Source organism: Pantherophis guttatus, chromosome 3, assembly GCF_059756535.1.
Source record: "Pantherophis guttatus breed Tessera chromosome 3, ASM5975653v1, whole genome shotgun sequence".
Lineage (NCBI taxonomy): Eukaryota > Metazoa > Chordata > Lepidosauria > Squamata > Colubridae > Pantherophis > Pantherophis guttatus.
The window spans coordinates 129117811-129144939 of NC_142065.1; the positions used below are offsets into that span (position 1 = coordinate 129117811).

At 34.8% G+C, this 27129-nt stretch overlaps 1 protein-coding gene across 21 annotated transcripts in view; it reads right to left on the reverse strand.

The window, feature by feature from the left end:
* CTNND2 (catenin delta 2) overlaps positions 1–27129 on the reverse strand; it is a 479927-nt gene that overhangs the window by 67132 nt on the left and 385666 nt on the right. For all 21 annotated transcript variants that reach the window (XR_015733589.1, XR_015733588.1, XR_015733587.1 and 18 more), the window contains 3 exons: positions 24584–24701; positions 19873–20058; positions 6225–6398 (listed from right to left, as the gene is read on the reverse strand). Coding sequence is in view for 17 of the 21 variants with exons in the window: in XM_034411885.3 (XP_034267776.1) it covers positions 6225–6398; positions 19873–20058; positions 24584–24701 (478 nt within the window). In the remaining 4 variants the exon portion in view is untranslated. The remainder of the gene's footprint in view (positions 1–6224; positions 6399–19872; positions 20059–24583; positions 24702–27129) is intronic.

The following is a 27129-nucleotide window of genomic DNA, read 5'->3' on the forward strand; positions in this document are numbered from 1 at the left end:
CCCATAATTGTCACTGTGAATCAAACTATAATCCTATCTATGCTTTCAAATTATGAATCTTCTCAGATATTTTATTAATCATGCAAGAATTCTTGGGGTACTGTCAATAAGGATATGTTTGCAAGCAATTATCCTCCCCATATTTCTTGCAAAAAAATTCAGTATGAGATGCTGCTACTTCATTCTTTTTCCAAAATTGAGAAATAAATTCATTCTTGAATATGTTCACTATTGTTATTAAGCAAAGTCCTGCACATATACTCTAAAAGTCAATAAACCTCAATAAGCCTACTAGATAATTTTTAAAAAAATGACAAAGAAAAATAATTTTTGAGGGGTGGCAGTGTGTTTTGAAATTGGAGTATACTTAATCATCCAGTTAGTCCATAAATCAGACTGACATCAGCATTCAAATAATTGCTCAGCATGAAAGGAGAAAATGTACCTCTGAGAACAGCCCATTCTAATTCAGAACACAGAATAACAGAGTTAGAAGGGACCTTGGAGGTCTTCTAATCCAACCTCCTGCTTAGGCAGAAAACCCTACACCACTTCAGAGAAATGGCTAATTCAAACTAAGGTTCTACAGTAAACAACATTTTCTTTGCTCTAGCATTTATTTGCTATACCAATTAAAGGAGAACATTTCTGTAATATACTATTATGCTTTAGTTTGTCATTGTTATTATGAAAAATAATTTCCTTGACTTTATTCTTCCATTAGATTAAACAAAATCAATTTAAGAGGCCAGCATGGAAAATTAAGATATAAGTTTGGTGCTTTTGTTTAACAGAGTTTTAGATAGAAGTAATTCTGAGTGGAGGAAATCATGAATCTCCATTGATTGTCCAAACCCCCCCTTCATTCTGAGAAGAAATGGCAGTAATTTCCCTCCCCCCAGCTTTGACCAGACTTGAGTAGCCTGGATGGTATGTAGGACAGGCAGAAAAACTTGTAACCAAACAGCCAATGCACATATCCCATCTGCCTGAGGAGACAGGTAGGAGGGCTCATATTAACAGTAAACCAAGCCTTTAAGTAGGGGAGGAAGAAATTTGCCCAGATTAGCCTGAGAAGCTTTCCTCAATTCTATTGTTGCTAGCAAAAGCCCTTTGTATTAAGACTGAAGAAAAGAAGAAAGTTGGGATATGTGAAAAAGGCAGATTACCTGGGAGAGGAGCAGAGAGAGAAAAAAAATCTGGAGTAGGAGAAAAGATTTCTGGATGAAAAGGACAAAATGGGGACTAGAAGTAGCCACATGATTTTGGTGAACTAGTTTCTGGGAGAAGCAGAAAGCTAAGCAACACTTGCGCAAGAGGGAAATGTTGTAAGAGTGAAACTAATCTCTGTGACTGGAGTTGAGGAAGAACACTGAATCAGATCAGGAAAAACTACAGGGAGAGAGAATAATGCCTGCTTCAGCATGGATAAGGCAAAGTATTTAATGGCTAGAGTATTAAGTGCCGATGGTAAAAGCAGTATTTCTGGGCATTAGGTGAGAGAAGCATTGAACTGCAACTCACAAATCTCTAGGGAGTCAACAGCTAAGAAGAAAAGCTCCTAAAATTTGGACTGAAAGCTGACATCTATGGGAACAGTTTTCAAATTCCTGACAGGTATTAAGCTTTGGGATTTAAAATGAGAAATTTGAATTCCATTCTGTATTTTTTTATAAGTTGCAAACTGAAGAAGCTGCAGACTCTCAAACCCATCCAGTTAGTGCCAGTGTGCATCATTAAATGTTCGCTCATCCATAAAATTGATCTGGAGGCTCTCTGTACTATCTCCATGGCCAAACCTCCAAGGAAGAAGAAAAGGGGAATCAAGATGGGAGCTGAGAATCTGTTCAATTAGCACTGGTTGCTCCCTGCTATGGTGCATCTGACAACAGGACCTTTTGAATGAGGTTGGGTATTGGCTGTCCCAAGCATGAAGTGCTCCTTGGAGTGCTGGGAGCTACAAGCAACATCTTACATGTGACATCTTCCAAACATTACAAGTGGAATGGCAGAGAGCACCCTCTGACCCTACCTCAATTAATGGTTTTTTTGCCTGATTTTTCTTGGGATTTGGAAGAACATATCTGTTTTCCTGACAAACATATCAGTTTCCATTAGTGTGAATCAGGACAAGCTAGGAGCAGCTCAGGAAAGTGGGATTAGTGGGATCAGGACAAGCTAGGAGCAGCTCAGGAAAAAATTTCTTTCTGGGGCAATTAAATATTATAGGTGAGGTACTGATTCCTTGCATTAAGCTAATTAGCCTGCTTCATGAATTTTGATATTTTGAATGTATCTGCTAATGGTTTCCAGGAATTTTTGAATCAGAGGTTTATTGCCCTTCTGTGACTCCATTCTTACATGTTTTGTTATATCTGAGAACCTCAGTTCCAACCTGTTTGGTCCATGCCCACTCACTCCAAGAAGAGTCTAGTGCAGTGATGGCGAACCTTTTAGGGACCAAGTACAACCCAAAACCCACTTATTTATCACAAAGTGTCAACATGGCAATTTAACCTGAACAATGAGATTTTGTGAGGAATTTCAATCACTCTTTCACAACTTGACTTCTCCCTGGTAGCACTGGATTTATTTAACAGCACAACTCAGGAATGATGGGAGTGTAGTAGCCTCTGGAGGACCATCACATCCTTATTCCTTCCCTTCCCCCCCTCCTCTGATTTCACCTTCCTTCCTTTAATCCTGTATATTATGGTTCGTTATTGTTAGTATTTATTAAAGAATGTTGTGTAGCTTAGAAGCTCTCAGCAAAAATAACAGCAGCTATTGTTTGTGGCTGAAGCTATCCCGGGCTGTTATTTATACATACACACACACACACACCTATTTTTATTCCACTTTCCCTGGGTCCTTGGGAAAGGAATGGCATCTTTTCCCCATCCCCATCTTTAATAAACCTAACCCCCCTCGCAGCCTTTTAGTTACTATTGTCCTACCTTGCTTCCCCTCCCCTTAGAACAAGGCTAGGGAAGAAAGCCAGGACGGGGGAATCTAAGGGGGAGGGAAGAAGATACTCAGGCAGATCCCTCTCTGAATAGCCTCCCACCCAGATTTCAACTGATTTCCTCTCTGATCCTCCGACAAACAGACCCCACCCCCTTTTTGGACTCTGGACTGCCGGGCCTTTATTTTCCCCATTTATTGGGGGAAATTGGATTTTTATTGGGTTTTCCCCCACCCCACACCAAAAGGAAAGCCAGCCAGTCTTCTTCTTCTCCTCCTAGAAGCCCCCATACCCTTCCCCGTGCCCCCTTCCCCCTATCCCCAACTCAATCTCACTTCAAGATAGAGGAGTGTGGGCTGGAAACACGTGTTGGGACGATGTGGGAGAGCACCTTCTGACCCTCCAGCGCTCGGCCCGCAACTCTCTGTGCTCCTCCTGGCCTTTTTTCCCTCCTTGCTGAGGAGGGTGGGAGCAGCCCTGATGCCTCTGCTGCCACCCCCCCCAACAGCCCCAGCCATCGCTACCTGGCTTCCTCAAAGGCAGTGGTGGGATTCAGCCAGTTCGCATCACTTCGGGAGAACTGGTTGTTAACTTTCTGAGCAGTTTGGTAAACTAGTTGTTGGAAGGAATCATTAGGGCAGAGAACCGGTTGTTAAATTATTTGAATCCCGCCACTGCTCAAAGGCATGGTGCATTTCAAAGGTGGCAGCTTGCGTCTGGAGGTGCCCAACAGTGTCCTGCTGTGAGAGCTGGGCCAGGCCTCTCCATCGTCCAACTTGCTAATGGGGGCGCTTCGGTTGGGCCGGCCACCCCCCCCCAACTGGGCTTTTGTGCTCAGCACTCGTCCCAGGGAGGGGAGCACTTCCCCATGCCACTCCCTTCTTTCTCTTGGTCCCACCGACAAAGAAGGAGGAAGGCCAGGCTTGGGGGATGGCTCCCTCCCCACAAGATCCACCCCGCTATTCTCTCCCAGCCCTCTTTGCTGGCAGCAACAGCAAATGTACCGCAATGAAGGCAGAATGCTGTTGCCATGCAAAGGCAAGTGCAGGGGTGCTTTGCTCCCGCACTAAGGATCCACCCGTTGACCATGACAGCTCTTTCATCCGTCTGCCATGACAGAATGACAGGGAGCTGCAGCAGAGGGATGAAAGAGCTGCATGGGTTGCATTGTGGCTCCACGTCATAATGGGCTTCAGGAGGAGGACAGGACCCCACCTCCCCCATTGTGAAGCGTGTGAGTGAAAAAGTTCACTCAATCAATTCCAACTTCGCGAGATCTTTTTCTTTCTGAGAAGTTGCAATTGATTGAGTGAAACACAATGGAGAAACGCTATTGGAGCTGAGCTGAGGCGACAGTGTGCGTGCCCACAGAGAGGGCTCTGCATGCCATATCTGGCACACGTGCCATAGGTTTGCCATCATGAGTCTAATGCCTTATGTTACCCAATTGTTACTTCAGAATAAAATAAAATATTTAACTTTAATATTTAACTTAAAATTAATGTTTCAATCATAAAAGCTCTATTTGGATCACCTCAATAGGAGAAATGGCTACTAGTCTCTGGCCACATGGCTTATACTACTGTAGCCAGAAGATGAGATATTGTTTTCCTTTTTATAAATATTATACACACGGGTTACAGGCAAGTAAGTGCTCAAGCTGTGAGAGTCCCATCTCTCACACAATTGGTATGAAGGAGAAGAAGCCTAGTCCAGGCATTTGCTTCTTTCAGAAAGTGGGAAGTGGCACAAGGAAAATATTACATAAGCTATCACCAATATATACCAAGATTGGCAAAGTGACAAGGGCATGACCCCTTTCACCACCATTTCACCCTTTCCAGAGATTGAACTACATCATCTAGTCAACAAAGCTGAAATGAGGGAAACTGGAGGGGGTTTCTTACCCTTCCCCCCCCCCAAAGGAACATGGGAGTACCCATGCATTCTCCAATTAATACATTGTTAAGAGTATCTGGCCCTTCCAGACCATTTATTTGCCAGGAAACTAACCAGCTTAACTAAGTAGAGAATAAAGTGTTTTACACAAAGATCATATAAGCATGTAATTTCTTGAGGGAGGGAAATGAACACATGCATTTTGCATTTCCTCACAGAGCCTAAATATTTTCAGATGCACATTCATATCTGAAAGACTTTGACTTTTTGCTAATGATACTGTTACTTGTATATCATAAACTTTTGCTGGCTGTCCCTGGCAGGTATTTAATCTCAAGGAAATGTTCTGGTTAACATGAAGGAAGCTTTATTTGCAATTGGACTGCTGTAAATAAATATTTTTTACCTCATAAAAAAGCCCCCCTATCGGCAAGTGGCAGATTAAAATTTCATTGCTTTAGCAAAGTCCACATAAGTCTATATATAATTAGGCATTTTTTCTCCTTTCAGGACAGAGCATCCTCCAGGGTCAAACACATTTTAGGCAAATTGACAAGACAGAATGAAAAAGCTTAAGGTAACACTGCTTATTCTATATGAATTTTCTGGGAAAACAGATCATTTTATTCACTGCTCAGTTGTACCAATTTTGCTCGTCAAGCTCCCATTTCAAGGAAAGATTGTTTGGTCAGACATGCTTACCTTGGACATGACAAGCTATGAATCTTATTGATATATAGGCTATTTTTAGCAAGCTGTAGCAGGATAAATCATGTTTTCTATTGCCTGGTCCATATAGATTAGTATATTGAACTAACAGCATAGCATAAATAAAACACGCTGGCATAATATGGAAACAAATATATTAAATCACATCACAGTTCTACTACCTGAGCTCATACATCTTGGAGTGAAACTAATTAAGTTTTAAGGAAAGATTTCCTGCTTCACATTTAGTCAACAGAGCACCTTAAGGTTGTTTCTCAACCTCAGATAAGGAACCTAACTCAATTTTCTCATTTGTTCTTGATAATTTCCTAAAGCTGTCAGCAAGGATGTTAATTGGTGCTAAATATAACTGTATCTTCACAATGAAATGGTTTTATTTAACTCAAGCAAACAAACAGGGTTAAAGGAGGGAATATGGCTTCTGTATTTTTAATATGAACCAATAACAATATAAATAGAGTTTAGAACCAATATGCTCGCAGTCTTATGAATAGCAAGAATTCCTTATTGATCTTACAGTAGGGAAAGCAATTGTTATCTGGTATTCCAATTAGTTTTTAATTATCCAATTTAAGACATCAAGGCTGTTTTAAGAGTCTGGCCAAGTGCAGAGTGAAGGCAGATTTCATACCTTCCAACTACCTGCAGCCAAATTCTGTAGTGCACCAGCTGCCCCTTCCAGTGTATCTGGATTTGAGCACTCAGAGAGAAGTGTGAGGTAGGGTTTGACTATGGATGGGTGCCATAGCATCTGGATTCCTTTTGGTGGTTCTGCACAGTCAGGGAGAGGACCAACTCCATCCCACTGAAAAGAAAAAAAGATGAACGTTATCAGGGCAGAGCAAAAGAGAAAAGCTTGCATTAGAAATAAAGATGTACTTCTATTCTTATAAATTTAATACACACTCAAGGACACCTAATGCAAAGAAATATTTATTTTGACCATTAAATAACTTACCTGTTATCTTATTTACGATGGCTGAAAGTCTTCAATTTTAGGGGCAATGTAATTCAACTGTTTGGAAATTGATGCCAAATGAGATTTATGCCATCACAAACTTATATCTAAATTAAACCAAAAACTAAAACTGATTTAAAATAACATAAGGAACAGAACTAAATCCAGTCTAAAGACCACACTAACTGCAAATAATTAGAATGAATCCAGTGATGATGAGGAAGCTCATTTTTAGAATAAGGGCAAAGGAAGCTTCTATGCTCATCAAAACCTCATCTGTTGCTGCTGTGCAGGCTTAGCAAAAGCTTTTCTGAATCTTTTCAGAAAGGTTAGGCATGAATGTTCTCAGAACAGGGAGGAAAGTCTTGAATCTGCAGCAGAATAGAGCTAAATCTCTCTCTCTCCCTCCCTCCCTCCCTCTCCATCTCTCTCTCTCTCTCTCTCTCTCCATCCATCCATCCATCCATCCATCCATCCATCCATCCATCCATAGTATCTGCTAGTTTTCTATTAGTAGTCCCCAAAGCAATGTACAATTATAAAAAATAAGCAGATTATATGCCAATAATGGGGTATGTCTAATGTTTCATTCAAGTAAGAGACCTTCCCTTTTCTGTGAAATGAGAGTGAAGGATCTACATGAACAGGTATTCATCTCTCTCCATATCTATTTTAGAGGATTGGCTGATTATTCAGTCACCAGAAATATACAGCTATATACAACAATAAAAGTTAAAACATTATAAAACAATTTAAAAGGTATGTTCCAAATACATACAAGTAGGAGCAAAAGAATATTATATAGCAACCAGTAAAATCATCAACTTAAAGCTATTTGTGATTTCATTTATATATTTGTTTATAAATATGTATTTCTCAAGTGCCTTTTGGGGTAAAGTTCTCCCAGAGATGTATTTAAGTGACTCTTTTTTAAAAAAATGCTGCCATGTTCGGTTTGGCCACTTGAGTATCTGTCAACTTCTCCCATGTTCCCACAGATTTTTTGTCCACTATTAAGATCTGCCACATCTTCTCCTTTTCAATATATTTTTTCTGCGGCTGTCTCCACAGACTCCACAGTTAAGTTGGGCTTTTGCTTTTCTGTTCTTTACTGCTACTTTGGGAAATTTCCTATCTAAGTAGGCTACTCTTGACCACCTCTTCTTTTCTTCCTCATCTCATGACGACCCAAATATTCCTCACTACCTCATGTTGTTTCTCCAGGTTTGTTTTTTTTCACCAAATTTCAAATTCTTACAGCAATAATCACTTCACCACCAGTGTGTCACCCTGCCTCTGTTGGTACTTCTTTTATCCCTTAGCTGGTGAGATGCAACAAAACAACATTTCTTGCAGCTTGAAGAAAGCTTCTTAGTTACAGAAGGGCAAAGAAGGGCAGGAGGATGTGTTCATTCCAGAACCTCAGGGTTAACTTCCAAAAAGAAAAGGGCAACAAAAAGATGGTTTCATTGCCTTCTTTCCTATAAAAAATATTGTCCATGGAAAGGGTCCATGGAAAGAGTCCTTTCTTCCACACAGATCATGTAAGGAAGTCAACTTCAGTTATAGTCAGAGATTAACCACTCATCTCATATGACAAAAAATCAAGGCTATAAAGAAAAGGAAACAGAACTAACACTCAAGCGAGTGTTAAACTGGATGCCTCCAGACTGTGCAGAATACACACCCACGTATACATCACACACACAACATATTCAGTCAAGAATATGTCATATGTTTTCAAGCAACAATTGTGATAGAAGAAAATTTAACAACTCATCTGGAGGTATCTAGTCATAAACCAGCAAGTACAGAATAAGTATTCAATTCATCAGATGTATAAAACTTGGATGACAAATAGGATTGGGCTCCAGACTGCATAGAATAGGCATCTCAATAAAACACGTGTGACTAATTTAATTTCTTCCTTTAAGATGTGAGGCAGTTATGCATTGGAAGATTGTAATATCTCCTTTCTGGGAGTGTGGAAGACTGGGGAATGAATTTGGCCAAATAGTCTCTCCCATGCAACATGCTCAAGAGGTTGAATTAGCTGGTGTGAACAGCCTCCCAGGTAAACCACCATTATTAAAAAGGAAATTCCAATGTTTCTGGAAATCAGTATCGAAATGCCCCATTTTAGCTTCATCTTAATACTCTTCAGGTAGAGTGAAGCCAAATATTAAGCTGATAAGCCATCTTGTCTACTTTCATTCCTGTTCTATGATGATGAAAAGCTTTCTTGTAGAATCAGGGAAGCTAAAGATCCATAATTAAAAAAATCAGTTTGAGCCAAAATATGAGACAGAAACCTTCTAATGAGGATAATTCTGATTCTTAATACAAAAGGGAGTTAGAAATATCTCAATAAAAGAAATAATACAACTAGACATTTTGGAGATTTAAGCCCCTACTGGGAACTCACAATGGCAAGGTCCTTCAGATTTTGCATTCTGCATCTTTTATCATTAACTATCTTGATTAGGAATTGTAATCCAATTCCTAGAGCTACATACTCTTCACTGCTGCTACATAAGGTTGACTTTCGGAATGCTACCATTGAAGCTCCCATAAGCAAGGAATGATGAACATTCTAAATAATTATCAAATAATTATGATAAGAAAATAAACCTGCTAATAAATTTCAGTTTTCAGACTAAATAGAGGGATAATAAGGGAATGAATCTTTTCTAAAATAAATGAAAAACAGTAACAGGACAAATGTTAAATACACAATCATAAATTACAATAATTCCTTATGGATTTGTGTTGCATGCTTTGATGCTAATAATCTGGAATCTAATCAAACTTTTTGTGCTATGCATAACTTTGTCTATGTAATCTCTAGCAATGAGTACAACGAAAAAAGGTAAGAGCACCATTTAGGTAAATTAGGTATATTTCATATATGAAAAGTAAGAGAACAATCCATTCTAGTATGCAGAAATCTATAAATACTACTTTCTATGTGTGGGAGATGGACCAATAATGGAACATGTTTGCAGTATGGAATCATACTGTTGGCCAAGACATTGCATTCCTCTGTGTTTTTCACATACAGAAATTTTAATTTTTTTCTGTAGTCATAGGGGAAAAGGAGATTTCCATGTATTTAATTTAATTTAGACATTGTTCAACTCCATGTGACCCTGGGCAGTTCCCAAGTAATAACTTAAAAACCAATACAAATTATTTAGTAGATGAACTATCTCTTCAATAGACTTGAATACCAAATGTTTTGTAAAATTTGGAAGAAGATTCTCAATCTAAAATAAATTTAAACAATTTCAAATTTCAAATTAAATCAAGTATTATAATAACTTGTCTTCAAATCACCTTAACAGCACCTTAGCTGTTGCATAATTTAAGATGTCAATGGAAAGGCTTACCAGGATAGCTAGTCAAAAGTGGTCGTCAGTTAAAAGTGACCAGTGAAGCCTAACTGCTTAACGTATTGTAAGCCTCCCTGAGTCTCCGGAGAAGGGTGGCATATAAATTATAGCAAAACAAAAACAAAAAACAAAAAAAACCTGAACCAATAAAAGCATCATGGAGAAAAGATTATTTTGCTTATTTGTTTATTTTAAAAGGTTTTGCTAAAGAGATAAATGTTTGCTTAAATTTTCTCTGCTTCAGTTTCAATTTAATGGGGTGGTAGTTTCTATTTGCTCAGCACAGCCCATTTCAAGGAATCTGGCTTTTTTTCAACAGCACAGAACTATACATCCTTCTTAAGTATGATATATTGTGTCTAATTGATTGCTCACATGGAGAACTTTCAACCCCTCACAGAAAATTGAGGTACAGGGAAAGCTAAGTCAATGATCTGCCAGATACTGCTGAATTACAATTCTGAGCAAAGAAGCCAGAATGGCTAAAAATAAGAGTGCTGTGAGCTACAAAATCTAGAGAGCATGATGTTTCCAAAGCTTGCTCATACTGTTCATAGAGGGAGACTGAAGTCTATGTTGAAGAAAATATTGATTTAAAATAACTAACTGAATTTTTGGCAAAGGCTTACAAAGTAGAAAAACATTACCTCAAAAAGATCTTGTTAATACATTATTCTTGTGATCATTATTATCTCAACCTAGCAATAAATTAAACTTTCACTTTATTACTTCAGTCAAACACCAAAACTATAGAATTAATAAAATTGCTAAAAATATTAATACTAAGCAGTAATTGCACTATGGATTCTACAGGCCCTGTAACAATATTTAGACGCATTTAAAAAGATTCATTTTTATCTGACAGTAGATACTGAAGATAGAACAAATTCTAAGTGCTTTGATAATATAATTAGTAGCCAGAATATAGATTGTGAGATGACCTTATAGAAAATAACATAAGAAAAGATGAACAACTCTCCACAGATAATCTCACACAAAGATGATTTGATATGCGATGTTTCTATATCTGCCTTCTAGTACTACTGTTGGTAATACATTCAAACATGCTAATGTCGTTATTATCTCATACTTTAATATTTAAATATCAACTTAAATATCTAACTGCAGGAACTAATAAACTGATTGCTAAGTTAAATCCTTTTTGGCAGTTGGAGTCTTTCATTCAATCATTCATGCATTCAATTTTTTACCCATTACAATTGATAATTTCTTAAGGTTTATGAAAATCCATAATAGAATTATATAGTCCAAGTAAACAATTGCAAGATTAAATCAATAAAAAGAAATAAACTACTAATGGTAATCAATAAAAATGGTGAGATTAAGAATCAAAGGCTCTTACTTTTTTCCAATTTTAATAATTTCCTAATTGGATTATAATAGCCAAGGTATGCCAGCTTTTGTATAACACAACCACTCCTCTTAGTAAGAAAAATGTCTGTTAAAATTAAGGAAACCAAACCAATATGGAAAAAGAATAATTTTAACCTATAATTTAAAAAAATTGCCCATGTTGCAGTTTTTATGTTGATTACCCAAATTATTTTATGCAAAAACATATCTGGGATGTATTTGAAGTATTTGGAATATTTTCCTAAGAAACTGGGACTGCAGAAACTTGAAAGCTGTATGATTATTATGGAGTGTATGTGAGCTCCATAAAGCAGCTGCAGCTTTGGCTACGAATAATATAAGCACTGCTGGTGCATATAGAGCATCTCTAAAGTAATAGAAGGCTTGTATGGCCAGATATGACTATGAAATCTTGCCCTCTGGTACCAGAGGCATGAAAGACTATTCCCAAGCATTTGAACCCCCCAAGTTCAACTTCTAGATATGGGATGCTTCACAAAAATGATTATTCAGGTTTTATAATTTATTTCTAAATCTTTCACTTTGTAGAACAATAAACCCACTGGAGTCTATGACAATATAGTCACTCATCATTGTAAGTGTTGTGATGTATTTATATGCCAGCTGTGGAGGATGATATAGCAACCTTTCCAAAAACAAGACCAGGTTGTTTATATAATAATTAAACAAACATGGTGCCAAAAGAAAAGTCATGATTTTCTTTAGTGTAGTGACTTATACACTATATAGCAGTGAACATTTTGTGTGAGTGCTCATAAACAAATTCTGTATTTTTTAGAGGAACAGCTTCATTCCTCCTCCTTACATCAAAGGTTGGGATAATTCCTGCAAATAAAATATCACTATTTCTTATCGAATGTTAAGTCTACATATAATGTGTGTCTTTGCTCAAACAAGAAATTCTTAACAATATTTCTAGAACAGTTATTTTCTGTTTTGGGACTACGCATTATGAGAAGTAGAATTACATCCCATCTTCCTGATGTGTTCAATCTCTAGTCATGCTATTTTTTTTCTTCAAAAGACTGATGTAGGAATCTAGTGTGTCAACATTTCAAAAATTAAAGATATTGTGATGCATTTCTGTTCAAGTTTTATTTTGGAAATATTTCTGAATAAGGAATAGCTACAACTATCTATGGTAATTACCCTGTCTTCATGCTCCCCAACAATTGATTCTGGAAAACCAGACTGAAATTTGAGCTTGTAATATTTTCAGTGTTCTTGTATTATAAATATTTAATTTTATACTTTAAGATATTAAGAGCTTTAAACTCTAGGAGCTAATAGAGTCAAAAAGAAAGCAACATAACCAAAATTCATTCATTTTATGCATGTGATTCTCCAATATGCATTAAAAAGCTACACAATAGATATGTTTTGGAAAATTCTATCTACCCAAGAGTTTGGAAAACTCTGACTCTCTATCTGTTTTGTTTATCTAGAGTACCATATTTATGCATAGTTTTCTATAGAAAACTATGCATAAATATGCATCATTCTATTTTTTAACTATGTATGTTTTAAAAAAATAGTCTGATCAGAAAGCTTTTAGATTTAGATTGTAGAATTACAGAACAATCATATCCGGCATACAAATGGCCTCTAACTAATGTTAGAATGGCAAAATGCTCCCTATAATAACCCAGGACCCATTTTGGCTACAGTATTCTAAATCAGTTAAAAGTCTGTGAAATGAAACTGTTTCAAAGAGATCCCCATACAAAGTGCAACATAGTAGATCAAAGAGCATGTAATTAAGAAGCATATCATGACTTCATAACCTTCAGAAACAGGCAGAGTTGGTGCAATAGATTTAGGAATATAGAAGGATTCCTCATCACTGATAAACTGATTCCAGATTCAAGGCCAAATTTACAAGGGATGTGGTAGGCTCCCACATAGATTGAAATCACTGCACCCCTGCAGGCTCTTTCTGCTTTGTTTAGATGACACTGCAACGTGCTACCCCTCAATTCCTCCAATTCAGATATCAGGCCCTTATCACATCCATTACGGATTGTCCCCTCTCTCAGCCAGTTTTATTAAATAGACTAAATCTTCCTTGTATTTCAAGCTGTTCTTGAGAAAGAATTCATCTAAACTGCACATAGTAATACAAGCACAGACAATAAGCAACACATTTTTTCTTGCAGTGATTTTTAAGACTGCTTTAGTACTTTGGTCCTTTAATAGCAAAACATTCAAGTCAATTTATTCATTAGAACTAGAAAAGGAAGTTATTTTCTAGTTCTTTCTGTTGTATATAATATCTATGGTATCCATCTTAAAAAGTAGAAAGAATACAAAATAAACTTATGGTATCTAATATTTCTTTCCAAATAGATGTTATTTATTTATTTGTTTGTTAAATTTATTTGATGCCCACCTTGCCATAGGACTACTCTAGGTGGCTAACAACAATAAAACCAGAGAAATGAAAAGAAGTGTAAACATAAAAATAACAAAATAATGGAACAATAAAATAAACAATGAAAAACAAAACAATGAGAATATAGAGATATGAGAATAAAAGACGGGTGAGTAAGGAAACAAGCTGCGAGGAGAGAGCTGGGTTTTTGCTATTAATCTAGTAGCTACTTCAGTTATATTGTGATAAAGGTCTAAACAACACAATGACATCACTGACACAGGGAAAACATCCCAGAAATTATATACTTAGAGGTGTTGAAATTGACCAAATACTATAAAACTGATAACAACACAGTACTTTGTTGAAAGTTGGGAAAAACCAGCTTTTAAAAACTATCTAGAAGCAGAGGCTGCTAAAATCACCTGTTTGTTTTGGAATGATACAAAATTCATTATTCCGTACACATGCAGAGATCAGAGCTTATTTGCACATCAATCGATTGATCTATCTACGAAGCAATATTTAACCTGCTTTCTCATGTGAGAACCTCAGTCAGTGAGGGAATGCTAATATTAATAATTTAGATTTTTATCCTCTTTTGCATTATGATTTATAGCCTATCTATCTTGCACACTCAAGTTGATTTCCTCTTACTTCAGAAATGTTGTTACAACTTATGACTCATTACAAGAGATATAACTGAAGGTCACAGTGATTTCTGGAGGGTCATCTAGAATAAAAATATTATTTTGAGTTGGCTTACATGTATAATAAAAATTAAAGATGGCAATAAATCTAAAGAAAAATCAGAAGAGTATCAGAAACACTGGTAAAGACACATATGATTATAAAGGCCATTCATATTACAATGATTTTGCACAAACTGCATTAAGTCCACTGAATTATTCATTAGATTTTAGAATATGAATATTACATATATTCAAGACCATAATGCACAATACTGAGAAAAAGTGATTGCTTCCTTTTAGATATTCTTAATTTTTGCATATATTTTCCAGAGAATATCAGAGTTTCCCATGGGTCTTGCCAAGATACAAAGGGACTGCGTTGTTACTTTCATTTATTTCATAAAAAACAAAAAATTAAATATGCGGCATGCCACTGTAGGAAAGCAATTGCCCTCTTAGATTCAGTGCCTTTTTGGGTCATTTTTAAGTGTGATAATTGTAGCACTTCTAGTAATAGGTAAAGTACATTTCAAATACTACATGAAAGAATTATGGGCTAGCCTGCCATGGCAAAATGGCTCAACTTTGTCATTTCTGAGCCTTTACAAGCATGAATTCTATTCCATGAACAATATTCCCATTGTAGTTCTCTTCTAATAGGTCTGCCCTTTGATGTGGCCAAAATGCTGAATATTTTCCTCTTCATTCATTCTGTTGTAGGCTCCCTTGTGCATTTGGGAACACTGTGGTGGTGCATGACCCACTTGGGTTTCAGCTCATTATTCAGATGGATAAATGGCCTGGTAGTCTGTCCTAAAATTATCTGATAGAAAAAAGAATACCTGCTTTTTTCAGTGATAGAAAACAACACCAGGCAGAAAAGAGTGACTGGACCATTTGAAGTCCCACAAATGAATGAGAATGATGCCTTTTTAGTGAGTTTCTGCCTAGAATAAAGCCTAATATTTTGAATCCAGGTTTAAAGCATAAAGTTTGAATGAGTGGGTCAGAAAAGACTATTATTTTGTAGTATCAAGAGAGACTTTTGAACATGGAAAATGTATTTTTATTACATTCTTTTATTAATCAATGTTAACATGAGCTTGATTGATAATGTATTCATTAATAATTTATTATTCATTCTGTTCATTATTCATTTCATTTATTCTCTCCTTTTCATTTTCATTTAATAATTTAAATTAAAATGAAAGAAACAGAAACTAATATTTTTAAGATTTATATTGTTTGTTAAATGAAGTAACTTGCTCTAATTATCTCTTTAATTGAACTGATTGAATGAGTGGCGTGATTACATTTTCACATTGGCAGATTCTGTGTTGACATAACCATAAAATGAATAAAACAAATGCTAAACATTGCAGTTATTTTTTTCTGGCTTCTTTTAAACAACAGCAGGATAAAGCTTTGGTCACATTCTATGTGTAAGGATATGCAAAAGTCCAGAAATCTAAAAGAGGGCAAATTCTTTTTTCATAAAAACATATTTTGGGGAGATTAATGGTATCTTCAGAATTTTATTATTCTAATTTTTTCCCCTTAAAACTGAACTAGTTTGAGATTTGTCTCAAGAGAGAAACCATAGAAAAAAGTTTCTTGCAGCAAAAACAGTTTGACAGGTCAACCATCTAGGGAGACAATGGTCTACCCTTCATTAGATGTATTCAGATAGGTGGATACTTTACATCACCTTTGTGCACTGTACAGAGAATTGGACTTAATGCTTGAATAGCCTCTTCCATCTCTATGATTCTCCAATGGGGAGTTCCCTGAATTTTCTCTGCTTTGCCAACAATAATCTGGAAAAAAAGTCTAAATCCTAAAATATCATGTGAGTTTATTTCTCAAATGCAAGAGATTATTAAATAAATCAATCTATAAATAGACTGGAGTGGTCTAGTATAAAACAAGGATCTTATGAACAACATACTATACTGAAAAAGCCTTTCTTAGAATGACTGTGGGATTCTAAGGATCTGGGATCCTCATGCACATGGTTATATACATACATACATACATGCATGCATGCATAAGGATCATCTGTGGGAGGCGGGGGGGGAAGCAATCTCCTTTGGTAATTATTACTTTGTTAACTTATTACTGTCAACCTTCATCTGGTTAAATGCCCCATCAGGCTTAGATTTAATGTGATTGGTTCCAATGTGTTCCCTTCCCAAAATTAGATTATATGATTTATCACCTTTGACACAGTTTATTAGGAATTTCCTGGCACACTGCCATTTTGACCTGTTAACATAACACTGCAAAAGCAATGAAGTTCTTTCCAAAGGCAAAAAGTCATTCCATAAGCATAAAGAAGTTTCATGAAGTCATCATTTCTCTCATGCTGCTGCAATATTATATACCTAATCTCATACAAAGCAGACCTAGAATTTACGGTCTCCTGCTTTCTAGCCTGGAGTTGTAACCACTACACTAAACTGGCTCCCTAATACATTGCAACTCAGGGTAGCAATATATCCTATTTTTAAAAAGCTATTTTTAAGTAGGAAGAGGTACTTACAGTGTCCAATGAGCATCAGGATAGCGGACTATCCCAAGTGGGCACATAACTCAATTAATCATCCTCCACAGATGGTGATATATTTTTTTATTTATGTCATAGTAATTTATTTCAAATGTGCAATCATGCATACAGATTAATTTATATACATTTTATGCAAAATTGCAATTTTCTTCCTCAAAATTATTTTTCATCTGTTGCAGTTCTCTGAGAATATTAAAGCGACACACTAACAGGCCATTAGAGTTACAATATGAAGTGGACTTTGAATAAATATAAGAATGGTTCTGTAACATTTGTCACAGTCTAATTAATCAAGTAATTCAGATGCTAGCAGGAATCAAGAGATTATGGGAGTCACAGTGACAAGTCTCTGCACACTGATTAAATACTACCTTCTGGATTAAAGTCATACATGAAGTTTGGAGTATAAATTGAAAAATATTACCATGGTTAAAATAACTTAGAAAACTAAATTATATTATTAGAAGTATCAACCATCAATCTAAAAGCTCTTTGAGTTTCTATCACTATACTAATCTAAAGTCTGAAGCTGGAATAATTTATCTTCATGCTATATACAGTCCAATGAACAAAAATGTGAAATTACATGCACAGTTCTCTGCACAACTTATTTTAAGAAAACGATATTAAACCCATCACTTTGATGGACAAGGAAAGCTAAGGCAAGGTCTTCATTCTATTCTGATGAAGAATAATTCTAGAATGTGGAAAAGTTTTATCTGAATATAATCACCCAACCTTACAGAAATGTTAAGGTATACAATAAGAGGATCAGAATATTGTACCTTCAGAGAAACAATCACAGGTTGCAATCTTAAGGTGGTTTATCTAGATTTAGACCAAATGAATTCAAGGCGGTTTAATGAGTAGAATCATACAGCTAGAAAATCAATTTCAGAGGGCAATTTGAAATTGCCAATTTCCAAGTTACATAAAATACTAAAAAGACAAATCATATAATCAAAATGTATCTTGTAGCACCTTCAAGACTGTCTTATTACAATAAAAGTGTTAATGGGCTAGATAACCTACAACAGAATTTTTACCATTAATGTAGAATATTTTTTATAGATATCATAAATCTACATATAATTTTCCTGCTCATAATATTCTTAAATAAATCTAAAGGGAATCCATCATCTCTTTACAGTACTCATTACAGTAAAATTACCTATATTGTAATGTTTGTAAATTTAAATTCCTAAATTGTGATTAATAAAATACTACAGAAACAAAAACTTTGGATCAGTTGATTATGCAAATATATTTTCTAGATTCTATATTACCTATCAACCTCAAATTTTCCAAGATACCCAGGAAAGAAAAAGTATACCATCTGTATGACATCAGAAACACAACACATTTTCAGATTTGATAGACAACTAATAATGGAACCTTGTGCTGTAATCTGCCAAATTTTTTAGCAAGAAAATTCTCATTTCAGAAATGATAGCCTTGCTTTGGTAGTGGGGTAGGAATAAATATCACCTCAATTTTTTCTCCAGGTTTGCTATAAATAGCATAATAGAAAACTATTAGTCTCAAACTTTATCATTACAAACATTTGATATAAAATGTCAATACCCAGAACTTAGATAATATCTAAATTTGATGTAATAATTATTTTTCTAACCTTATATTGATTTAAAAGACTATATATAATAAATCAAACACATTAGTCCTAAATATTTTTCCATGTCACATGTTATAATATTTCTTTAGCAGGTGCTACAAATGATCTCAATTTATGGATCAAGTAACGTTCTCCTTCCCTTCACAACATAATGTCAAAATACTGAACTGAGTTGACAGCTTTTAGAGGAAGGGTCTAATTGGCAACTGGACAACTAGATCACCTATCTACCCCAATCACTGCAGTGTGTTATGAATTATTTTCCACAGGACAGGAAATCTCTAAATGCAATATCATATTTCATGGTAGAAGAAACAAGTTATGGAGGAAGTTTAAAATCTGTAATAATTTGAGTCAAATACAGAACATAACTAATAGTAAGATTTAGAATCTGGCTGGAGCTATCAAGATACTTATAATTATAATTATAATATTATATTTAATCCCAGAAAATAAACAATAATAAATAATTTAACTTTGTATGGATGGAATTAATATGAATTGTGATAATAGCAATTAGATTTAATCAAGGTCAACTGAATGAGCAATTAAGACAAAGGTTAATACAAATTATGGAAGCTATTACATATCTTGTTAAGGAAAAGATCCCAGAAACATACAGCAAAGAGAAGAATTTATTTCATTCAAACTATACTGATTAGCTTATTGGAACAGATTTTCGTCAGAATAAATGTAATTATCAAATCATAAAGGCATTCAACTTTATTTAGACAAAGTGGTTAAAAAAGCAGATTGTCTAACAAAGAAAAATATTAATTATGTGATGGAATTTTAAAAGTGTCTTTAAAGATAATCAAGAAATGTTCCAAATAATGTAATTTTACATGAAATTTTCTGCAATTATTATTTATACAAATGCTAAATAGCAATATCTAACAAAACAATTCTTCACAATACCATTACATTATTTACTTCATATTAGAGTCCATATAATAATACTGTAGTAACTGAAGAGTTAATAAGTAAAAAGAACCCTAACGGTCCCTATTAGGTCAGTCAATTGAAGTTACATTCTCTAGCTTTCATTTATTTTAACAGTTAAAATTTATGCAGGACTAACTTTGTTTTAATATATTTAACAGAAGTTTTGTTTCATTGGAGAAAGAAAAATTATTTTCGACTCTATTATACTGCACTATTTGGCTGTAGGAGATGGCCTTATTGCCATTACTACTATTATTGTCAGCTATCCAAAAGCATTCTGGCATTGGGCCGCACAAAATCAGATCAATTAAAGCTAAGTGCACGTACCTGATCTTGAGATTTCTTTTTCTTCTTTTTCTTGCCCCAGCATCCAGAACTTTCAGTATCTTTCCCATTGGCATCACCACAAAGTAAACCATCAAGTTCATCAGTCCCCATTTGCTGTCCCTGAGATGTTTCTGCAGCGAGTCTATATGAGAGGTTCCTTAAAATGCACACACAGTTTTCAACGGTCTGAAAGAATAAGAAAAAAACAAACAAATTATAATACATTTAGAATGCTCATATTCATCAACAAATTTATCAATTTTCTTAATATATTTAGAATGCTAGCTGAAATATCCCATCATGGCACAAGATAGTTTTCCTATGAAAGAAGACATTTTTATTCCATCAAAGGTTTCTTCTCTCTATGTATGTGCATATTTTCAAATATGCAGCTTGCTGTATGAAAATTATTGTCACCTCCATGAAAAATGTAAATAAAGCAAGTTATATTTCTTTGAGCTAATAAAGTCTTTGTCTAGATGTAGCAGGAATGTGAATATTGAAAGAGAACAAAACCAAAGGTAAAATGTGTTAAGGTTTTCACATATGGAGTTCGGAAAAAAAAGAATACCACCATATGTATTGTGAAGGATCATCCATCATCAACGATGATTATTATCCCTTTAGTGAAAATAATAGATCTGCAATTTAAATTATCTCCAAGATTGATGGAAATATCACATAGGAGTCTTAGGGAATCTATGCTGAAATGTAGTAAACTCGGTGGCAAACCTAACCTTAAAAACATTTTATTTTATTTTGTTTTAATTTAAAACAATTTGTGATTCAACCTAAAATGGTTAGTGTTAGAATAATCTTATGAAGGATTATAGGTCATTTATTCCTTTGTTTGCAAATTCACTCCCCTTTAAATTTTAAGAATTGAAAAATGAACAAATAAACTACAGGCCTTACCTTGCATAAGATAAAATAGAATAAAAACATTTGATTCTCTCATTTGCAACTCATTAAAAAACTGCCTTTAGAAAACCACAGATGATTTCCTGAGGTCTCTATTAGGATTTCTTCAAATAATCCACATTACACTTAAATTTGGCAGAATTAGCACTGCAGGGTCTGATTGCTACCTCCTATAATCTCCTCATGGTGCTGCTTGCAGGTTTCTATTTTTTAAATACTCTTACTACCCTGATCAGTTATCCAGGTAAGAATCTATGATTCCTATATAGGTAATTCTGCAGAAATAATACATAAATAAATCTCACCTCCCTAGTTGTAAGAATAAACAGGACGTTTACAGCATAATCGAACCAATAATAATAATAATGTCTATGAAGATTCTTAGTTATCCAGGTAAAGTTGTCTGAAGTCATGACAACTGGACTTATTTTTCTTATTAGTTTGAGATGTTTTGCTGTTCATCAGTTAGAGAAAGTTAGTCAGGCAGAAAGTTGTTGGAATGTATCAACTCCCCCTGCACCAACTTCAGGGGTTTCCTCCTCAAAGTGTGTTGCAATATGTCAATGAACATTCTCAGTCATCCAGGTAAAGTTGTCTGAAGGTTGAGTCATGGCAACTAGTCTTATTTTTCTTCTTATTTGAGATGTTTCGCTGTTTATCCAAGCAGCTTCATCAGTTAGATCAAGTTAGTTAGGCAGAAAGCTGTTGGAATGTACCAACTTCTCATGTACCAAACTCAGGGTTTCCTTCCCAAGTGCACTGTAATATGTCAATGAACTTCCGCTTACACTTGGGGAGGAAACCCCTTCATTGAGGAGTTGGTACATTTCAACGGCTCTCTGCCTAACTAACTTGCTTTGACCGATGAAGCTGCTTGGATGAGTGTGAAACATCTCAAACTAACAAGAAAAATTTAGAGCATAATTTTATGTCTTTTTAAGATTATCTTAATAAGTACATTGTTAATTGGTTGTCAATTGCATTCATTCCATTTTGTATTAGATATATCAAATATTTAAATAAATGGTGACAAAATTTTCTCTTTGCCCCATCATCATATCAGACAAAATATTCCAAATTGGAAATCAATCTTCAATCAAGATTGAAAAATTATCCCTACCCATATCACCATATATCAGTCATATCTGATATATTGACTCAGTTTCAGTATGTATATGTTACTTCATTTGTTAATTCAAACGTATCAGCTACATGCTTGCAGAGTCCATTTGGCATCCTCTTGCAATGATACAATTATTTGATGGGAGAAAGGCTGTGCACAAATAGGTACAATTTCTATCTAATTCCATCAGTTCCTGACGCCACAGAGAGATGTTAAAAAGAACACTGGGGTCACCTAATACCAAACACGAATAGTAAGGGGGAATTGTGTGATCATTCAAGCAACTTCAGTTAAACAATTTCTTAGCTGTGATATCTGTGATATATATGTATGGATGCTAAGCCATGTAATTATCTGGAAGAATGTTTAGTATGTATAAGTGAACTGAATTAAAAATTGCTCTATCAAATGGGCATCTCTCTCTGAGCAGAGGGCTGGGTATTGCTATTGGAAGCCAACAGGTCTCATCAGATGGGGATTCTATGTAGAAAGACCTCAGGTGTATCTCTAGTTTATGAAGAGATCATAGATTCAGAGAGGATGCAGTTACTTTTTAACCAAGTTTGATAACTAAGGTTATTTTCTAAGAAAAAACTTGAAAGACAAACAGATACTGGCTGCTTTGTACAGTAAATAGAAATGTAGTTAGTGTCAAGTAGAAATCAAGTATTCCTTTGAACCCTGAAAAACCTGAGTGACCTCTTGATTGATGTCAAGAGACTGGGAAACTTGCAATTGCTGCATCACTAGAGGCCCCATTCTCGTTTTGCCTCAACTGGAACTAAGTGTTTTAGTAGATTTTAGCTGTTTGTCAAATCATTTTCTGATGTCAAGAAATTGCATAGTCCTGGGGATTGCTAGAAATAACAGAGAATCTCAGATGTGTTCAAGAAGGGGTCACAGAAGGCAGTGGCCAACGATAGGAACTCTGGTTGAAGATGAAGAAAATATTTATAACCCCAAAGTTTGTTGTTCTAAGAACTTGCTCACAAAGTCGGGTTTGCAGGTGAGAGAAGCAATTCTGAATTTATTTTGTTAACAACGCTGCTTACAAGAATCTACTGCATGAATTTCCCCAAGGCATAAGGGGTGGAATTTGCTTATGCATTTCTGATTGGTAAATACAGAAGAGAGTATTTGAGGTCAGATAACCATCTTCTATAACATTCATGCATATAATAAAAATAAATCAATAGAATTATAATTTAGCTCTGCCAATGAAGAATGAAAGTAATGGAAATACCAGTTTTGTCTAGCATTCCTTTGCATTATATTTAAATGCTACTACTTAGCACCTGTTGAGCTTTTCAGACGTTGGAAAAAGCAGAGTTGTTTTGTGTATCTTTGATGGAGAAGAGTAGCACACACTAAGAAGATTATTCATTGTATTAAATTTTATCTGTCAGGATAATTGATGTGCTTGAAAATTGCATTCTGTTATACAATTCTCCATCAATTAGTAAGCAGTAAAAATGGTTTGCCAGTGTATCATGCTTTGGATAGATGCTTCTAATTTTAGTTTTTAGTTACAAAAAAATTAAATCAGTAGCTGTGGATCAAAGTTTCTTGAATTACTCTGCCAAAAAGAAAAAGACATCAATGTGCTTTAAAATAGCACTGTCTGAAGTTGTTTTATTCAACAAAATCCATTTCATTACTTTCTATGGCACTAAGAATGGAAATTTTTAGGAATTCCTAAATTTCCACAGAAGTGTATTTTTGCTCCATGAGGTGTGCTCTTATTGGAATGTAAGGTGCATATTTATTGCACTTTTTAATCACTCAATAACAATATCTGCAGTAAAGAAAAATGCTTTGCTTTTCATCTCATTAAATCTAAAGTAAGGATATTTTACAATGTGTTCTCAAATCTTATCAGAATATATTTGTAAAATATTCAAAGACAGAGATATGTTTGTTCACTGTGATCTCCTTGATTTGCACTCATACATTCAATAATATAGAAACTTGTTTCTTAAGCCCTTTAAATACAGAAATAAAATCAAGGGCAAAGATTATTTGATTATAACAAATTAAAAAAAAGTTTCAATTGATTAGTTTTAAGAATAGACTAAACTATGCTTCCATTTATTGCTGAACAAATTGTAGGAGAAAGAATGGTGATCTGTCTTAATCTATGTTTCTAGGTGCACTGAATACAACTACTATCATTTCCACCTTCCATCTTTATAAAGTGAATTTGAGAAAATGTTTTATTTATTACATTTATATGCTGCTGATCTCACTGTTGAAGTGACTCTGGCAGATGAATTAATGAATACATATGAAGCAGTGCAAGGCATTATTAAGTATCTCAAAATCTAGCTATTACCACTACACAGGGAAATCCATTTTGCATGCCTTCCAATTCTATAAGTATAAAGTATGGGAAATAAGCCCTGAGTAGTCGGGAATCTTTTTTTTTTTTTTGTACAATTTCTGCAATAGTTGGAGCTATTTAGCAAAGAGGACAGGAGCCAGGATTTGTTTCATTTTGGGAAGAGTTTGGGAGTTATTATTTGATTTTTGAAACTAAGCATATTTCATGGCTGATAATACAGTGCCCATGATAGAAACTTACCTTTTAGTAATTGTGAGATTGAGAGTGCAAAAACAAATAAACAAATCAATCAATCAATCAGTCTAGGGTAGAGAAACTGAACAAACCTTGCTATCAATTTCACTGCTTCCTAGAGCAGACTGAATCACATAAAGCAATGCATCAGTAAGTCCGTCACATTCTCTCATTCTTCTCCGAGCTTCTTCTCCAGCAGAGCTGACATTCCTGGAAGCAAATAACAATGTTGATTCTTTGCTCAATTTTATTTTTATTTTGTATAAAACGCATTAACATTGATCCCTTTGAAGCAACTTCATTCACAATGCAGATAGCTTGAGACTGTAACTTTCAGACTTCTAGATACTACAGTCCCAAAACATTTGTGGTCTAACTTCTGAACTAGTTCAACATGATCTTTTCCAAAACTCTTTGAAATTCTAATAGTATTAGAACATTGTGAATCTGAGAAAACTTAAAAATTCAAAAAGTAGCTTTATGGAGGTAAGATGTCATTTTTGATTAAAAATCTTCATAATTCTTACATCTAAATTCTTTTCTATAAAAAAGAAAGTTTACAATGGTTTTGCATTAAGAATTTCAAAACCTTTCTATTTTGTGTTATTTTCAGTTACCAAAAAATGTATTATTTTATATTAACATACTATGAATAAAACCTAATCTGCAAGAAATTTTGATTTCTGGTTATGATGGTGCTATCGTCAGTTGGGTATTCTCTGACATATCTTACTATTTTCATCCTGATAACCATTTATTTGCTCTGCCAATTGCATATTGGAACCAGAAGCAAATGATTACATTCTGTTCTCATTGTTAGGGAGGGTTTGTATGTTATCTGCCTGGATGGCAGCATGGAAGATGGACCACATCTTTTCTTCTTAAGCCACGTCAATTGCCATAGAGAAAGTCGTAATGCAGTACTGGATGGTCATTGGTTGAAAGACTTTGATTCTATGATTCCAGAGAGGCAGAAACAACAGAATGTTACTCCCTTTATGGAGACATCCATAAGATTGATACTTTCTCTGATTAGTAGATATCCTGGTTGCCTAGATTTGGCTTATGCCCAGATGCTGCTTATAAATGAAGTACCTTTTATTACAGTGCATGTAGCTAGGTTTGTACAACAGCACAGAATTTTGATGGATCAATATCCTGAAATGCATTCCTGTAGCTATAATTTATTTAAATTTTAGATATTATTTCTTCACTGATATTAATAATTGTACTTTGTTATAATTTTAGGCACTGTATTTAGTGTTTACATTATAATTTAATATAGGTTACATCATGGATTTTACATATTAGATGCTACTTAGGTTATTTTACAAATGTATTTTAACTGTCTTATATTTTATTTGTTTATTATCTGTACTGGTCTTTGATTGCAATAAATTGAAATGAATTGAATTGCGATACCTTCCCATATTTATTCCAATACTATATTTTAAATGATTTTACAGGCGCTGAATTTCAGTGTTCTTTCCTAGTAAATTACTGGAGGGTTGCTTTAAACAAATTGAAATCTTGAATCTTAGATCTTGAATGAGGTTAATAGCAACAAAAATGTTTCAGCTACATAACATTTATGTTAAATTACATTGGCTGCAACTTGCTATTCAATATGCTACCAAGGAGTTGGAATCTTATTTTATATCCTTTGATCTACTATTATTGCTGCTATTTGAGCAAATAATGATAGGATGGATAATATGATTCAGGATCAATTACTGTGTTAAAGAAGCATATGTTATTCTTAGTTACTGTATCTCCCAAATGTATTTTCAAGCATAAGCAGTGGTGGGTTGCTCCCGGTTCACACCGGTTCGCAAGAACCATTAGTAAAAATTTGTAGTAGTTTGAAGAACTGGTAATAACATTGGCTGGCCACGCCCCCGGCCTGGTCTGCCGCTCGCTTACCCCGCCCACTCATCAGAGACTTTTTTTAAAAAAAACTTTTAAAAGCATTTTTTCTACAACCTCTTTGGCCGAAAAAATGCTTTTAAAAGTTAAAAAAAAAAAGCCTCTGATGATTGCGCAGCTCAGCTGGGATCTTCAGAGGCTTCTGAAAGCATTTTTTTCTGCAACCTCTTAAGGTTATAGAAAAAATGCTTTTAAAAGTAAAAAAAAACAAAACAAAAAAACCTTGGCCACACCCACCCAGTCACATTACCCCACCAAGCCACACCCACAAAACAAGCCACACCCACAGAACCAGTAGTAAAAAATTTTAGAACCCACCCCTGGGCATAAGGATAGCCAAAAATTATCATACACATATAATATTGAAAGAAGAAATCTACACTTGGTTTTTAGCAACCAATTGTTATTGTGTTGTTTGTCAAAATTTGAATTCTTTTTTTCCCCCTAATAAAAGTGCAAGAAAACAGTCTTTCAAGAATCTAGTCAGAGCCTTTGTAATATTCATAACATAATTTTCTATATTTTTCTCGTTTTCCTCTTTATGGTATTAATTTTAGAATTTTATTTTGTTAATGCTATTATATGTATTTCTACTTTTTGTTAATTAGCTGAACATTATACAATTATTTTAAAGTTCAAGTTAGCATTTTAAAATTTATAAATCAATCAGAACTATAATATATTTAAATACAAATGGCAACACATCTCAAAT